We start from the raw sequence: 16,801 nt of genomic DNA, 5'->3' as shown, positions 1-16,801 counted from the left end.
GCGGCGCTCCGCGCGGCGGTCCGGAACCTCATGTCAGGTGCGGACTCAGACCTCCCCAGTTCCTCCAGTTGCTCATTTTCCGCTCTTGAGGCCGCTCCACTTGGCCACCTCGCTAGGGTGGCCAATGACTCGGCCATAGTTTTCAGGGGGGAAGTTGGTCCCCCCTTAGAACAGATCGCGGCCATTAGGGCCAGGGAGATCCTGGACGGCAAGCTTGCCGAGACCCGCGCCCGCCTGCTTCGGCCCCCCGAAGGGACGCCCATCCCCCACGCGGGCCTGGCCCCTCCGGTGGCCGACGGAATAGTCCGTGGTCGCACCCGTTCGCGCACTGCAGCCCTCCGCGCGCAAAGCGCTTCCCGTGTTCTGGGGTCAAGCAGCCCCCCGATGGGGGCTTAGATGCGGGCCTTGTTCTGGAACATCCGCGGCTTCGGCCATGATGGTCGTCGCCGCCAACTCATAGAGTACATCCGTGACGAACGCATTGACATCATCGCCATACAGGAAACCTTGCGCACTGAGTTCGCCCTTCCGGAGCTTCAGCGCCTTAGCTTCCACCTCTTCGCTTGGCACTGGCTCCCTTCTAGCGGGACCTCAGGCCACTCTGGCGGCATCCTCTTAGGGGTAAAGGATGCCACCTTTGAGGTGGGTGGCATGGACCGGGGCGAATTCTTCGTTAGTATGGAGATCTACGAGCGAGCCCTAAATTTCAAATGGGAGGTCATTATTGTCTATGGTCCGGCAGACCATCGCCGCTCCCCGGCCTTCCTAACAGAGCTGCGGCTGAAGATCTCTAACTCCCTCCTCCCAGTCCTAGTGGGCGGAGACTTTAATCTCATCCGATCCCCGGATGAGAAGAATAATGACCGGATCAACCTCCCTCGGATGCAACTATTCAACGATTGGATCGCGGAGCTGGGGCTCCGCGAACTTGATCGGACGGGTGCCAGGTTCACCTGGACGAACCGTCAGATTGTCCCGACACAATCCGTGCTGGATCGTGTCCTAGTTTCCCCGGAATGGGAATTACGCTGCCCCCTTGCTTCGCTCCGGGCGGTCACCCGGATCGGGTCCGACCATGTCCCCCTCCTCCTCTCCACCGCTGACGAGCGGCCCCCCACCGCGCCGCGTTTCCGGTTCGAACCCTTCTGGCTCAATCAGACCGGCTTCCGGGAGGCTGTTATCGCCCGCTGGATTTTTGCCCGCTCTGCTCCTCACCGATCCATGTCCGCCATTGATTCGTGGCATTTCTGTGCCAAGCTTGCCCGCCAATTCATGAAGGGCTGGGGGGCAAACCTTGGCCGGGATCTTAGAGAGCGCAAAAGGCCCTCCTGTTGGCTATCCAAGCCTTGGACGCCCGCGCCGATTCAACAGGGATCTCCCCGGATGAGTGGATGCTGCGTTACGACCTGGAGGACTAGCTATCCATCATTTACACCGACGAGGAAGCCTACTGGCGCCTTCGGGGCACCCAGCGGTGGGTCCTTCGGGGCGATGCCAACACCGCCTACTTTCAGGCGGTGGCGAACGGCCGGCGTCATCATAACTCCATCCACTGCCTATGGGATGGCGACACCCCTATCGTTCTCCCCTCGGCCATTCGTACCCATGTAGACGGCTTCTATAAAGCCTTATTTACCCCCACCCCGCGGGGTGGGGCTAGTCTGGCCCTCGACATTTGGTCGGGTGCACAATTGGTCTCGGCTGAGGCCAACGCGGCATTAGTGGCCCCCTTCGATGAGGCCGAGGTCCTCGCCGCCATTAAGGGGATGAACCCCTCCTCGTCCCCGGGTCCGGATGGTTTGCCCGTGTCGTTCTTTAAAATGTTCTGGGATACCATCAAGCCGGAGGTCATGGCTCTGTTCGAAGAATTCTATACGGGCTCTATGGACCTTGGACGTCTCAACTATGGGATCGTGACCCTCATCCCCAAGGTCCCGGGCGCCTAGGATATTCGCCAGTTCCGCCCAATCACTGTGATCAACGTGATCTTTCGGATCCTGTCCAAAGGGTACGCCAATAGGGCGACCCTTCTAGCTGACACGATCACCCATCCGAATCAATCCGCCTTCATACAAGGCCGATTCATTCTCGATGGCGTGTTAGTCTTCCACGAGGTCCTACACGAGGTCCGAGTAAAACGCCATCGCGCGGTCTTTCTAAAGCTAGACTTTCATAAGGCCTATGACACGGTCCACTAGCCATTCCTGCGGGATGTACTGCTTCGCAAGGGCTTCGACGATCGTTGGGTGACCCGCGTCATGCAGCTTGTCTCCTGTGGCCGGACCGCGGTTAACATCAACGGGGACATTGGACCCTACTTTCCCACCCTCTGTGGGGTACGTCAGGGTGCCCCCTTCTCACCGTTCTTGTTCAACATGGTGGTCGATGCCCTGGCATCCATCTTGGATAGGGCTAAGGCTGCTGGCCATATTCACGGCTTAGTCCCCCACCTAGTAGGAGGGGGAGGGGTCTCCCTCCTACAATATGCGGATGATACCATTATAATGGTTGAGGGATCCGCACTAGATATTACTAACCTGAAGTTCCTCCTCCTGTGCTTCCAACAAATGTCAGGCCTAACCATTAACTTCGACAAGAGCGAAGTGATGGTCCTCGGGCTCCCCGTGGAGGAAGCACAGCACATCGCTAACCGACTAAACTGTCGGCTGGGTTCTTTCCCCACGACCTATCTGGGGATCCCCATTAGTGATTCGCGCCTCACCATGGCTGATCTTCGCCCCACGGTGACCCGTCTGCAACACCGCGTTGAGCCTTGGAAAGGGCGCTGGCTATCTAAGGCGGCATGTGTGATACTTATCAACTCTTCGCTTACTAGCCTCCTTTGGTTCCTCATGAGCTTCTATAGCCTCCATGAAACCCTGCACCAGGAGATTGCCAAATACCAATCCAGATTCTACTGGGCCGGCGATGGGGATAAGCAGAAGTACCACATGGTCAGCTGGCCAGATATATGCAAACCCGAGGACCAGGGCGGTCTTGGGATTTTGTCCGCCCGGCGCATGAACATTGCCCTCCTGACACGTTGGCTCTGGCGCATTGCCAATGGAGATGGAGGTCTCTGGCTTACGATAATCCAGAACAAGTACCTGCGTGGACAACCTCTCGCATTTTGTCAGCGCTCTGGCGGCTCCCAGTTTTGGCAAGCCGTCGTCCAGCTGCTGCCTGTTTTGCGCATTGGCACTTCCATCTCGGTGGGTACTGGGTCCTCGACCCTGTTCTGGCTTGATAGATGGCTGGGAGACACCCCACTAGCTGCCCGATTTCCAGTCCTCTTCGACATTGTGGTAGACCCTCGGGTCTCTGTCGAGACGGCCCTTATTGACTTAGGGCGCCTCGCTTTCCGCCGCCCCTTCGGCCCCCTTGAGATTGCGGCTTGGGATGCCCTACTCCAGGACATCGCCCTCCTGCCGATAGACGTTACCGACTCTCCGGATGCCATATCCTGGCGACTGGAACCCTCCGTCCGCTTCTCCACAAGATCCCTATACGCGGCTATCGCTCCATCGACGGCCTCCGAGCCCTTCAGTTTGATTTGGGACATCTGCCTGCCCCTGAAAATCAGGATTTTCCTGTGGCAATGGATCCGCGGCCGCCTCCCGTCCGGCGTGGAGGTCCTTAAACGCCACGGACCTGGGGATGGGATGTGCCCCATGTGCGGCACGGTAGAGGATACCAACCACATCTTCTTCTCGTGCTACATGGCACAGTTCCTTTGGTCCTGTTTCCGCGAAACGGTTGGGGGCCAGTGGCGCAATACCAACGTTCCTGACCTGCTCGCGGAAATTCAGGCATCCCCCCCTCGCTACAGGCATATTAGATGGCTTTGCGTGGGGATCATTGCCTGGACGCTATGGACTGTCCGCAATAAGCTAGTCATCCAGAAGGTGCCTCTTCGGCGTGCTACTGACTCCATCTTTAAATTGTGTGGTTACCTGCAGCTCTGGCGGCCGCTTAGCCGCCCACAGGACCGGGACGTCATCAGCACCCTCCTCGCCGACCTGCGTTCGATGGCCTTCCGCCTGGCGCCCCCGCTCCCCCCGCCACCTCCGGAGCCAGACTAGACTCTTTGTCTCTCCCGGCGTGTGTGCCTTTTTTGTTTTTCTTTTAGGGCTTGTTGAGCTGTGCCCTCAGCACTAACCCTTTCGTTTCTTGTTGTCTGGTACTTTCGTGTGTGTGCGTGTGTGTTCTGGAACCTTGTTGGATGTTGGCTTGGGCATTTGCTTTATATATAAAGCGGGGCGAAAGCCTTTTCCGGTAGTCTCTACAACTAGGCCCCTCTCTTATCTCCTTACCTCGTTTTTGGTCCAGCACTATTCATCTTTCTTGAATTAATCCGGACGAGGAAATTGCTAGCTAGTGATAGCAAAAGGGAATAGAGGACACAATGCTTCTCGAACCTATTGGAATAAACCTCGGCACAATATTTGCATAAGTGTGTAGTTGCATATTTAAACTTGATGAGTATATTTACACACTTACTGTATCAAAGCTCCCATAAGAAAAGCCTGCCGAAGCTCCCCATGGACCTGCATGGTGCTGCTTGCCGTTGTTGTCACTGTACGAAAAGGCAAGTGAAAATACAACGTCTCCACTACGGATTGTGATGCTGTTCAAACATAGAGGTGCCACCTCGATGTCCTTATAGTTGTGATTATTAGCTCCCCACGGCCCAATCTTCGTAATACATGTCTAAGGGAAAATCAATGAAGCATAAAATTAAACATGACTAATTATGAATCTCTCCTACTTAAAAATACGTAAGGTTCTGTCGCCCACCTCGCCCTTCGTCCAACATTCCCCCTTCCCTCTCGTCTTCTATTTATTTACCAAATAAAATAATGTTTTTTGGCAAGACAATAAGTGATTACCAAATAAAAAAATCCTAAAATTTACTTAGATAGGTAAATCATGGGCATGATTTGATAAACAATTATTTAGACAATCACACTAATATGGAAGGTAATAATTGGCTAACACACTATAGAATATTTACACCCGTTGCAATGTGCGGGCAATTATCTAGTACTAAGTATATTCCACTATTAAATTTGTTTGGTTTGATATCTGATTGAAAATCATGTTCAACAAATATGTAAATATCAGTTCATTAAATCTTAGTGAAAATGGACCACGAGGGCTAAAAAAAAATTGGATGAGAGACCAGTGGTTGATTTGCATCCCCAATATGAGGTATCTCACCATATATGGCTCCTTTATATCACCTTCTAACTTTGTGTTGGCACATGGAGGTCCATCGTTGTCCTACAAAGTTCATTCACCAGTGTCAATGTATCACATTTAAGGGTTTGGTTGTCATCCAAAAACTTAGGGTGGTTAGGAGTAAGGGGGCGGATCGTAATTTTCTAATACCATAGTTACCGGAAAATACCGTCCATTTAGAAGATGAAATTTCCAAAGACTTTTTATTTGAATCGCCTTTGGCTAAGAAGAGTGTTTAGAACCATACATGTGGTACCTCATCGAATGGTTCGAGCGATCACTGCTTTGATGTGGAGTCTAGGGTTCAAATCTTCATATATGACCATTTTTTGTTTAACCACCTTACCATTTAGGCAGCCAGACTACACAACCTCAAGAGTACCGGGTTGGCTGTACCGATGCACTACCATACATGTTGTCTAATAGGCCATGACCCTTTAACTATAATACAGTTTGAACCAATTCAAAAAGTTTCATCTAGGGGGGGGGGGGGGGGGGGGTATGGTCAAGACTCAATATATTCGAAAAAAGTTAAAAACCAAACCGTGCAATACTACAAGAGTGGATCATGATATGAAGGCCCATAAGCTGAAGTACACATTGGTGTTGATCACTGTTGTAGCCCAATAGGACGACACAAAATCCACATCGGTCAAGACCATGGATGTAACAATTAATGTTCGGGAATCTTATCTAACTGACGTTCGTTGGGACATGGTGACATTTCAAACATTTTTTCTGGTAATTTTAGTTGTGTCGGGGGTGGCATTTTTTCAGAGCGACATGACATTTTCTTGGGAGGATGGCAGTTTTCAACCTTCATTCCGGAAAATGTCATGTTGTTCTAGAGAAACTGTCACCCCACACATAACTAAAAATGCCATCAAAACGTTCACAAATGCACTCCTCCTGGCGAATGTTCGCCAGCTAAGGGGGTCCTTAATGTTTATATAGGTATTTTGATGCATTTTTTTTATGTTTAACAATATATTTAATAGACTAGCAAAAAGGCCCGTGCGTTGCAACAGGATATGCATGTCTCCTTTTTACCTTTTTCATGCATGTCCTCTTTTTTTCTTATATATAGGAGAATAGCGCAACATCTCATCTGTATCAGATCTTCTCTGCATTGTCTCTTTTATTTTTTTTATAGTGGACATCACATCTTTATTGGGTCCTTCTTTTATTTCTTGTCATGCATATCCTTATTTATTGGGTGTCTCTAGCAAATTTATCTTCTATTTCATGTCCAATCCTGATTTTGCTGAGGTGTTCATCCCGAATCTAAATCAGTACTGGTATGAAAAAAGATGAATAATGCATTGTTTATTAACATTGCAGCCTAGATAGTTTTTTTAATTTTTAACAGGTAAAATAACATCATATTTAGATTCTACATATTTTTCTAATCAAATTCCATATATAACATGTTAGATTTAAAGTTACGGTTTAGAAGATATGAGTATTAAAAAAACAGTTGATATGTACTGCAGGTTTAATGTCAAAAATATCAGGGGGTTTTCTATAAAATAGCATGACGGACTAAGAATACCTATTTCTTTTATTAGAAAAAATAATCAGGGGGGTTTCTACAAAACAGCATGACGGATTAGGAATACCTATTTCTTTTATTAGTAGATAGAGATTATAAATTTATTTCGCCAGGATCTTCATACTAACTAATGCTCAATCACAATGGCTTGACGGTGTCATAAATCAGCTGATATGGTGGAGCTAGCATAAACTGCTACGTTGATTCATGATGTATAACCCAGGTGGATTACACGACCTGCCGAGAAGGTGTGGCCACCAGCCAGCAAAACAACGCACGGGATGCAGTACAACACCTTGTTCTTTGGGTTTTTTTTTCGGGGATTGTTCTTTGGTCTTTACCAGTGTTGTGTTTTAATCTCTTTTTTCCCATGGAACTGATTTTGCACTTTATTTGCTAAAGGAATAAGGGTATATTGCTAGACAAGTTTGGAGTTTGTTTCAGTACTCCTGGGCTCTTGGCTTATAGAGTGATAGATCTCAAACTGCTAGCCGGGTCCATGTCCCGAAGTTTTGTTTACAGTTATGGACTGGTTCAGGCCTATTTAAAGATAATTTGTTTAATTTATGAGATTGCGAATATAAAGTTATGATCAAATGGTTTTAGGCAGTGGTGACAGTATATTTACAGAAATGTATACCATTCTATTGTCAAAATAGACGAGTGTGGCACTGGTGATGCACGCTGTTATAGTCTAATTTGTAATATGATTAGGAGAGGTGTTAGTACGGAGAGTGACACTCCAACCTATTTGCTTCCACTGCATACTACTCCCTCTGTTCCATACATTTTGTCAGAGTTGATTGTTCCATAAATCTTGTCGTAGTTGGTTTCCGACCAACCATAATAAGAATTATGGAACAGAGGAAGTAATAATTTTTGTAACCAAAGCCTAGCGACAGACATCCAGAAGAAGCTTAAGTGCACATGGATCAACGAAGGCTCAAATAAAAAAAAGTTTCTACAAAAGAAATCAAACATAAAGAAATGAACTAAAAGCATCATAGCTGCGGCAAGCAATATGAATAGGAGGAGTACCTTGATTTCCATTGATTCGAGATAGAAACCAATTGCGTTAATATGCTTCTCAGCCTGGGCAAAAAAGCCAACGATGCTATCATTATCCTGCAACGGAATGCGGAAAGGAATCCCCCTCCCTTCTCCAAAAGGTCCATGGCTCGAAGTATTGGTGGCGAGCAAAAGTGACGATACAAAATCTGGAACAGAGGAATTCGGACCAATTGTTCCAGAAACTTCCTTCACTACCTCTGAACGGCCAAGCAGAATCTACAGAAGACGAAAAAAACAGTTGTAAACAAAGCAAATGTAAGGTGTGAATGCATACAATATACTCCCTCCGTTTTTATTTAGTTCGCGTATTAGTTTTGGTCAAAGTCAAGCTTTGTAAACTTTGACCAATTTTATAAACAAAAATATTAACATATATGATAACAAATCAACATCATTAGATTTATTATTGAATGCACTTTCACATAGTATAAATTTGTTATGGTAAATGTTTATATTATTTTCTATAAACTTGGTCAAACTTTACGAAGTTTGACTTCAGTCAACTCTAATATGCGAAGTAAATAAAAACGGAGGGAGTACATTTTGTATACTCGTGTGAGTATGTACTACCACCATGAGCGCCCACATCTGGAGTTCATGCTCCAGTGAGCTTGGATTTTTTTGAAAGTTATATTTTAAAACTCTAAAAAATATGGAAATAATTACATGTACATATTGACGTATTCTACATATTTCTATTATTTCAGTAATAAATAGTACTTTAACGTGTGAGATACATCAGAACAATATTTTTTTGTGGATTTTTTAGATATGCCACATATGCTATGTGGTGAATATTTTGCTGGATTTGTAATAGTGCATCTAATATTTGCTATTTCAGGTCGATATATTATCTTTTCTATGTACCCATGTACAAAAATCATCAAAAATTATAGGTATATTCACACATTTGAAATTTTAAAAAGGTATAATGCATACACACATGGGGTATATAAAGCTTGGGAATGCATACTTATGAATATAGATGATGTTATACATTGATTAACATAAGCTATAGACAAATAAATTTTCGCTTCCTTATGGCGACAAAGTAATGTTAGGACCACTGACACTGACCATATGATTGTTCATACTCTGAGATGCATCCGATCCTCCCCACGGACCAGCAGTGTGCTGATGTCCATCGCAGTCGCTGTACGTAAACTTGAGTGAATCAATTACCTCGCCACTAAGAACTACCACGCTTATCAAACGTCGTGGTACCACGTCCAAGTCATGCGCCTGCCCTGAATTACCTCCCCATAGATCAACCTTGGTAATCAAATCCTGATTGCGAACCAATGGATGAGAAAACCGAGAAAATATTATTATTTTTTGGAATAAGGGTATACACCCAGCCTATGTATTTTTTTAAAGTGGTTAAATCAAATAGGACTCATTGCAAGTAAATTGGTACCTGTTTCTCCATTGGTCCTCTCGCAAGGTTCACATAGAGGCCGATTGCATCAACAACATGTCCAGAACGGCCAAAGAAGCCAACAATACTAGCGTTGCCCATGAGCGGACTACAAAAATGAGTTCCTCCTACTCCTCCAAAAGGTCCATAATTACGGACATTGGTGATAAGCGTAAGTGAATCTATAATTTTGCTTGCATATTGGTTAGAAGAATTAATTGTTCCGGAAATCCCCGTCAGAAACTCTGCTTCTCCAAGATCAATCTAAAAGAAAAAAATGTATGCTCTTAATTTTGTATTGAAAGCATATATAGTTTGAAATTTGGTGGTGTATCCTCTTCTTTCTCAATGAATAACATGCAGCTCTCTTGCATGGTTAAAATATATAGCTTGAAAGAGATATTGATACTCACCGTACTAAGGATGCCATCAGTTAAGTAATCGCAAACTCCCCATGGGCCTGCATGGTGTTCCAATCCGTGTTCGTCATTGTACGAAAATTCAAGCGAATATATGTACCGTCCACCTCGAATTGTTATGCTGTTAAGACATATGGGCTCCACCTCGACATCCCTGTTACTGCCTGCATGGTGTTTCAAAAAACTGTGAGGCATAGTTGGTTTTTATTAATTGGAAAAAACATGATAGATAAATATGCTTAGTTCAGCGAGTGAATATATCACCAGTGAAATGGTTGTGTGCAGAACTTATATTTTCTCCATTGCCCCCTTGAAATATGTGTATTTATGAAACATTTGATGGACATTAATCATGGTATAGTATGTACATTTAAAAAAATGCAAACATATAGTCGCAAAGACTTTGTACAAAAAAAGTATATGGTCATATTTTGCACCAGAATTACATTTGAATAGTATAACATACAGGACTCGGGTTGTACAAATTTGTATTTTTGTCGAAGCAAGCATATAGTCATATTTTGCACAAAAATTGGCACGCTTTTCGAGTGTGCTTGGTTGCATGCCAAATATTGGCTTTTCAATGTTCTGGCATACCAACATTTGGCAACTCATTGTGGCAATTTTGAGAGGTTCAAAAGATAAGTTGGCTGCTGACCAATCGGTGGCCAATTGTTTTGGATTGCCTGCATATATTTTTTTACACCAGACTAAGCAGCCTCTTAATATTAAAATGATATTTCATTGTGTCCAAAATAGTTTATAAGTTTTTGAGTATCTGTTCTCCCGGATAATAGAACAACCCAAGGCCGGTCCATGAACATCTAACTACATTAAAAGGAGGAATGCCCCACCAGTTTTAAAAATATGATTCCACAAAAAATCTAGATGGAGTTATGAAGGTCTAATGGTTGTGCTAAATTGATCTGCTAGGCGAAATGACCGGATGTTCTGCTTTTGTGAGAATTTCTAGCGTCGTCTCAATGTTTCTTCTCCATTATGTTGTTACTACATTCTTTTGTCTTTGCAGCTAATAGTTAACTAACATGGGTGTGCAGAGAAAATAAAAGTCACATTGCCTGGTGGTGGTGGCAGAGAAGCGAAAGCAAGGAAAATTAAGGTTTGGGTTACGGTTTACATGCCCCTGGCATGGGAGCGATGGGAGGCTTCTGAAGATCAAGCATTTTCCTGGATGATCAAAACGTGTAACTAGTGTGCATACAAGTTTTAGTGATTCACCCGCAAAAGAAATACAAGTTTTAGTGATAAACTAGTTTTGAAAAGTTAAGTAACAAAAACAAATACATCATACTAATTCGCTAAACAATTGTAATGGTAGAGGATGTTTGGCCCTGATATTACTAATGACTTTAATTAATTCTTACCAAGTTTATGCCCCTGGTATCACCTTCGATCTTTTGGTCAATGATATCACCTTCAATCTTTTGGTCAACAAGTGCAGCCTCAACCATCGTTCTACAAAAGCAAACCATGAACAACGATATCATAATGAATTTATGCACACACACACAAAAAAAAAGTGACCGTAGACGGATTTTTGTGGGGTGTAAGCTAAAGTAAAGCTAAAAATATACACATCCCTCAAGGAGGGCTCGTTGCAGAGGTGACGAGGCGGGCGTCCAAGTAACTCTTGCCGTCACTGTCATCTACCCATCTCGCCGCTGCCAGGAAGCATCGCCGGGCAAAGCCCGTGCGGCGCCGCGGTAGCGTGGAGGTAAGATTTGGGGGGGGGGGGCTCATGTGGAAGTGTTCGAGGGTTTTGTGGGACGGGGAAGGAGAGTGCTCTCGAGCAACAGTCTTCATTGAGTGGTGAGTGATGGCGGCATTGATGAAACCATGACGATTGAAGGGATCCAGCATGGTATTCTGCATAGCTGGTCCGTCCTGGCTGGATCATCGGAGAAGAGGGTGTCAGTGCATGGTTCTGGATGGCGGCAATCACGACATTAGACCCGGACATGTCATAAAATGGGTAAAAGATCAGATTTTCTTTAAATAGTCTTTGTGTTTGGTTTGGAGTGGCGAAGCGGCGATGTTTCCCCATGGTAGGAATTATGTTCTCCCAGCCCTATCCTTGTTTATTTTCATCAGCAAATGTTGTGTGGAGCTGTGTCTCCAGCAGATCTTCCGGGATCCAATCCGTTTAGGTTTTTGGTGGATCCATATGGATTCGGTCGGCTTTCATGGTCTTTAGAGTTTCTACATGTTCTTATTGCATCTTTTCTCTGGGACAGTGATTTTCTTCATAGATCACGGCCACTAGTGTCACCTGGTATGCATTGACGACTTCCCGGATGGTGCTTCTACAAGCTTCTGGGTTTCAAAAAGTTTGCCCCATCGAAGCGGAGGCCTAGGGGTGGCATCGAGCTATGCCTTTGCCTTCCCTGCATGCTTTAGTAAGTGCGGGAGACGGACATAACAAGTTATGCATGCCTCAAAGCAACCCTTGGCCTTCCTGAGAAGGAATCCCTAAATTGGTCATTTTCTGGAGCCAGGCTAAGGCGAGTTATGCATGCCTCTTCCCCGCATGCTTTAGTAAGTGCGGGAGACGGACATGACGTCTCGAATCCACCGTAACTCACACCCCTCTCTCCCTTCATCGACCAAACCCCATCCACACCTTCTCTCTCACACACACTGTCGCTTCGGTCTCACTGATGGCCGCCCCACAACCACGCCGTCTCAATCCTTGACCCGCCGACGCTGCCATGAGAACTAGCTCACCGCTGACACATGAGGGAGGGGTCCTATGACCCAGCATAGGTATGGAGGATATTGTGGGACCTTCCCCCATCTGCAGCAAGCTACGGTCCACGACAATCAACAGCCCGCCGGTGTTCCTCACCACGCCTGCAGCGGTAGCTACTTTGTCTGCTGATGTGGCAAGGATGGGGGTTGCGGATGCCGACACATTGACCATGATAGGGGTGGGGACTTCGGTAGTGCCTGCCAGGCCATCAGCCGCAGGAATGACGAGGATGTTGTTGCTCTTCCCACCAGGATTTGCTCCCGCTCCACCTCCGGCGAATGTTGTAAGTACATTTGATTGTGCATATCTGTTTTTCAGCTGTTAGGGTTTTTTAGAGTGGTTGTTGCTTCGGTTCAATCAGATTAGCATCGATTGTGCATTGGTAGAAATGTTCATGTCACGATAATTGCTAGGATTTCCTAGAGTACCACCGACTGTGCATTGGTAGCAATGTTCATGTCACGATGATTGCAATGAATGCCTAGATTAACATCAATTATGCATTCGTGGCAATGTTCATGTCTAAACTGATGCGCATTGGTGCCATTTCATGTCTAGACCATAGTATGTGTGCATGACTAGATTGATTCGTGTAGATTTGGTACACTTCGCACCGACCCTGGTAGATTGATTGCTATTAGTGTGCATATGTAGATTGATTGCTAGGATTGCTATGTACCTCCAAGTCCATAAGTACCGTCATCCTAAGAAAAAAATAGAGAAATTTTCATCGTGTTTTATGATATGGAGCCACCACCACCTCCTGTTCTTCATCGGGAGGCCTAATCTGGAGTCTGTTCTGGGCTCCGGAGAGGGGAATTCGTTGTTGCCATCATCAACAACCTCATGATGCTCACTACCAGGAATGAGTAATTTCATCATAGGCATACTGGAGGTAGATGGAGATAGATGAGATTTGTCATGTAATCGAGTCAATTTATTAGGGCTTGATCCCTAGTATCCACTATGTTCTGAGATTGATGTTGCTATGACTTTGCTATGCTTAATGCTTGTCACTAGGGCCTGAGTGCCATGATTTCATATTTTAACCTATTACATTTTCATGAATATATTTGAGTTATTGATCCTATCTGCAAGTTATATGCACATGTTATTGTTCTGAACCGTAGACCCCAACGTGACAATAATTGGGATACTCTCCGGGATGACTGTAATTTGAGGAGTTCATTATTCACTATGTGTTAATGCTTTGTTTCATTTTTCTATTAAAAGGAGTGCATTAATTACCCTTAGATTTCCATTAGGACCCCGCTGCCACGGGAGGGTAGGACAAAAAATGTTATGCAAGTTCTTATTATAAGCATGTATGATTATATATGGAATGCATGGCTACATATGATTGATGAATTTGAACTATTGTGCATCACTCTAGGTTGTGATTGTTACATGATGAATGGCATCCAAATATCCACCGCTACTTCATGCCTATGCTTTCTCATAATATTGCATTACTTGAATCATTACTGCTGATGTTGATCTAATTGCTATAAAACTCTACTGTTACTCTTACTGTTATTATTGCTATTGTTACCACTACTATCAAAACTATCATAATATTACTGTGCTACTAATATTGTGATGCAAAGAAACAACTTAGGTGTGGTTGAGTTGACAACTCAACTGCTAAGGCTTATAAATATTCTTTGGCTCCCATTGTGTCGAGTCAATAAATTTGGGTGAGATACTACCCTCGAAGACCGTTGTGATCCCCTATACTTGTGGATCATCATGTCCCTCCACCGGAAGACCTGGAGGATGTTATCCCTGAAAATTGGTGGCTACATAGGATTAGCGTACTAGGGACGAGGGAGGAGATAGCAATGCCTCTCCCTAGCTGCATGCCAAAGCTTGGGCACAAGCCAATGGAACCGATGACACGTCGTTTCTACATGTAGATCAAGAATGAAGACAACACTTGCCTTCCCGGTTGTCCCGAAGGATTTCCAACAGGTGCTGAGGAGGTGGTTCTACATATGCCTTCCTTGTGTTGTGCCGCTTGCCGCCAAAAAGTGGTGAAACTACCGGGTATGGGTCCAAGAGTTTGGCGGAAAGGCCGTGTTGGGGTGAGGCTGGAGTACCTTATGTCGCAAGCACCTCGTGCTTCCCAACAACATAGTCGTTCTAAAACTTGGCACTTTTGGCATCAAAGTGAACATATTTGATAGGAGCACCTCCATTATCTTTCACTACCATTGCTCTAAGCATGGCTAGGTTGTAACTCGCAAGTGCATAAAAGGACTTAGTAGTAGTATTAATATTGCCTTTTATTGTAAACTATATATGCATATTTTGATCTCGGAACATCACCCTTATGATGTTGTGCAGGGGCATGGGCCTTGATGATGTTGTGATGCCCTTGTTGTCCTAGAACTCCACCATGTTAATGTTAGTACTATTAAATGTTTGTGTTAATTGTGTGCATGTTTGGTGTTAATGTGTTGTGTGTAATATGTTGTGATGTATTTCGTAAGTGTGGTGCATAGTGGTAAGGTCACCACTTATTAAAGGGGTGAGCAGAATACTCCATCGCACACAGGCAAACAGACATGCTTTGCATCTGATCACCCTAAAACCACAAATGCAGGCATCCAAACAACATGCACAAAAACAACCATAGTGATGCAGACTACCAAACGAGGCATACAACATGACCCAAAGCTTGTTTCTTCTGAGCTGGGCTGAGTCGGGCCATAGACCAGGAGGTCTGAAATCAATGTAGACAACCAAACAAGCCCTTACCCGTTATATAAACTAGCCCTCCCCCCCCACAAACACACACTCTTACCACAAAGATGTTGTGATGTGTGGAAAGAACCTGCAATGCTAAACTTGAGTGCATGCATGATTATTTGGACCATACGGTCGTAGGTGCATAACTACTATCAGTGGATATACATCCGTTCAACTAGCACAAGTGGAAATTAAGTGAATGGACACTTACTATTGTTGAACTAGATCTGATATGCACAAGTAGTAGTTCGCCCTCTTTATAGTCAGTGACTTTAATCTCATTAGAGTTATTTCTGACAAGAACAATGATAACATACACCAAGGTTGGGCTGACAAATTCAACAATCAGGTTGGTAAACATGCATGATGAAAATCAAGACGTCTAATAGGATACACCTAGGCCAACAATCGGGATTCACTCTCATGGCTGCCATTGTGTATTTGTTTCTCCCTGTTGCGGTGCTCACTTTCGTATTGCTTCTGCTCAAACCTTAGCTAGAGTGAGAAGTGATCATATACTTCTCCTTCTGGAGTTTGGAACACCCATATCCCACCACAAAAAAATTCTCTTTGAAAAGTAGTGGCTCGAAGATGGAGGATGTACCCGAGCGGTCTAGGAATCATGGATTGTTGTGTGTATTACCACATATTAAACAAGTATCTGATAGACAAGGTTAGATGTCTTAGGGAAGGATTGATAGGCTCGAGTATTAACTTGAAGCTTCTCATAGAAACATAAACCGCTTGTAGCTAACAATGATTGTCTTGATATTACGTCTGAAACCAAGAAATTTTTCCTTTAGGGAAAGGAGAGATTGAAACAATATCTAAAGAATTGATACATCTCAATGTATCTATAATTTTTGTATTATCCACGCCATATTTTCGTCATTTATACAATTTTTTGAAGTTTATTTAGAACTAACCTATTAATTCAGTGTCCAGTATCAGTTTATGTCTTTTTAGTGTTTATCTCCTCAAGAAAAACATGTATTTGGGATTTATGGAAAATCCAGAGAAATATGAGGATGGTTTTTTAGGGAAACCTGATAAGCTTTATTGATCGAGTGGCAAAATTACAAGTATCATATTGGTGTCATGAGGATGATATATGCATCAAGGAGACGACACATGACCAACACTTGGGCTAAGAGGGCCCACAAGGGCCCTAGACACCCACTATACGGGCCCAATGTCTCAGGGCACCCTGGTAGTGCGTCTGTGCGTTCCATGAGGCTTCTGGACCTCTTCTGTTGTCAAAATCGTGTCCCCGGAGTTTATGAACAACCCTAAAAAAATCACATTTTTTGGAGATACGGATCACTGGGAATTAATAAACCGTGACATGACTCAGGTTCCGGTGTCCACAAATAGCTCCCCTGAAAGTCTAATCCAATCATGGGGGATGCTCTCGTCCTCCACAACCTGGCCACCAATAATCTGTAGGAAAACCCTTTTCCCACCTAGGTGGGAGTAAGAATGATATGGAGGAGGCTCTCTCTGCTCCTCTATGCCAACGATGCTGGAACATCGCTGGGAGAGCCATCATTACCGCCATCACCTCCAACAACTTCACGACC

The 16,801-nt window shown here is 44.8% G+C and overlaps 1 protein-coding gene across 1 annotated transcript; it reads right to left on the bottom strand.

Annotated features, from left to right (window-relative positions):
• Positions 1-4,484: 4,484 nt before the first annotated feature.
• Positions 4,485-10,934, bottom strand: LOC125526528 (agglutinin-like). The gene is made up of 6 exons (XM_048691209.1): positions 9,695-10,934; positions 9,282-9,545; positions 8,942-9,151; positions 7,832-8,080; positions 5,221-5,283; positions 4,485-4,710 (listed from the first exon to the last, which is right to left on the bottom strand). The coding sequence occupies exons 1-6, from the start codon at positions 9,893-9,895 to the stop codon at positions 4,489-4,491; spliced, it is 1,209 nt and encodes a 402-aa protein (XP_048547166.1). The 5' UTR covers positions 9,896-10,934; the 3' UTR covers positions 4,485-4,488.
• Between the last annotated feature and the right edge of the window lie 5,867 nt (positions 10,935-16,801).

This window comes from Triticum urartu, unplaced genomic scaffold, assembly GCF_003073215.2.
Source record: "Triticum urartu cultivar G1812 unplaced genomic scaffold, Tu2.1 TuUngrouped_contig_10395, whole genome shotgun sequence".
NCBI lineage: Eukaryota > Viridiplantae > Streptophyta > Magnoliopsida > Poales > Poaceae > Triticum > Triticum urartu.
Note: the sequence above shows the minus strand (reverse complement) of the source record. Positions and strands in the feature narration are given on the sequence as shown.